The sequence below is a fragment of the Pygoscelis adeliae genome, unplaced genomic scaffold (assembly GCF_000699105.1).
Source record: "Pygoscelis adeliae isolate BGI_AS28 unplaced genomic scaffold, ASM69910v1 Scaffold159, whole genome shotgun sequence".
Taxonomy (NCBI): domain Eukaryota; kingdom Metazoa; phylum Chordata; class Aves; order Sphenisciformes; family Spheniscidae; genus Pygoscelis; species Pygoscelis adeliae.
The window spans coordinates 5,459-6,825 of NW_008825562.1; the positions used below are offsets into that span (position 1 = coordinate 5,459).

The 1,367-nt window shown below is 62.8% G+C and overlaps 1 protein-coding gene across 1 annotated transcript in view; it reads left to right on the plus strand.

Moving 5' to 3' along the window:
* Window positions 1–1,367, plus strand: part of SYTL4 (synaptotagmin-like 4) — a gene marked incomplete at its 5' end in the record, with an annotated part of 6,881 nt that overhangs the window by 3,017 nt on the left and 2,497 nt on the right. The window contains 2 exons of the mRNA XM_009332390.1: window positions 110–212; window positions 1,155–1,316. Coding sequence (XP_009330665.1) covers window positions 110–212; window positions 1,155–1,316 — 265 coding nt within the window. The remainder of the gene's footprint in view (window positions 1–109; window positions 213–1,154; window positions 1,317–1,367) is intronic.

Genomic DNA, 1,367 nt, shown 5'->3' on the forward strand with positions numbered 1-1,367 from the left:
GGGGCTTGGCGAGGCAGGAGGTCTGGGGTTGTCCTGGGGGGCTAGGGGGCAGATGTGGGGGTTAGTTGTGGGGAGCCCCTGGTGAAATGCTGCCTGCTCCTCCCTTCAGGTACGTGAAGACCTACCTCCTGCCCGACAAATCCCGGCAAGGGAAACGCAAGACGACCATCAAACGCAACACCGTCAACCCCCTGTACAATGAGCTGCTGAAGGTGAGTGGGGATGGGCTGGTGAGCAGCCTGCTCCCCGCTGCAGGGCCGGGCAGGCACTTGGCCCTGGGGATGCTGCCGGAACAAACCAGGGGCCAGATGGGCTCCAAACCTTGAGGCGATGGCTCTGCAGAGGACCCATGTCCAGACACTGCACCCTGAAAGCAGGAAAAACCCACTCCCAGGCTGGGTCACTGCTCTGACGTGGCTGTGGTGTCAAGCCCCGGGTGCCATGGTGGAGTGGAGGCACAGCTGCAGATGTGAATGTGTGTCCTGGCTCCTGTGGCATCCGCCGGAGCCAGGGGCCTTCTGCTTACCCCTGGACGTTGCTTTCCTGTGAAAGAAGGCTCCTGGGCCATTGCAGGCAGGTTACAGTGGCGGGAGGGCAGGCAGCACGGCTGCAGAGGCAGAGATAAGGCAGTTCTGGGCCCCAGGGCAGAAGCACTGGGCGCTGCCCTTCACGGTCCCTGCTGCGGCCACCACGGGGTGGTGGGAAGGGCTGGCTCCATCCCCGAGCCTGGCAGCACACCACTGAGGCCAGGCGCTCTCCGGACAGGAAGGAAGTGGGAACTGTGGTTGGGTTTCCCGGCTCCCACAGCCCCGGGTTTGCTGAGGTCTCGTGCTCTGACCGCCTGAGGCTCGGTGGGCTGGCAGAGCTTTGCTTGTGGTGGGATGGGGTGGGGCGGCCGGATGCCATGAGTCCTGGTCCTGGCTCTGCATGGGCTCTGAGGACCACTTGCCTGGAGAACACGGACTCCTGCACCACTACCCCAGGACTCTGAGGTTTCAGCAGGCTTGGAAAGGAAGACAGTCTCCTGCGTGCATCCATTGCTCCTCAAATCTGTCTCCTCTCCTGCTTGAGAGCTGTGGCTGGTGGTGTATGCCAAGCCTGTCCCCTGCCTGGCGCTGTCTGCTCACCAGTGGTTTTCCTGTCTCTCTTCCTAGTACGAGATTAACAAGTCCCTCCTGGTTGCAAGGACGCTGCAGTTCTCGGTCTGGCACCACGATCGCTTTGGCCGAAACACGTTCCTGGGGGAAGTGGAGGTCCCACTGGACGTCTGGAACTTCGAGAGCCACCTGGAGGAGTTTCTGCCCCTGCACGGCAAGGTGCCGGCACTGCCACCCCAGCCCTGCTGCCAGCAGCAGCCTCCCTTGCCG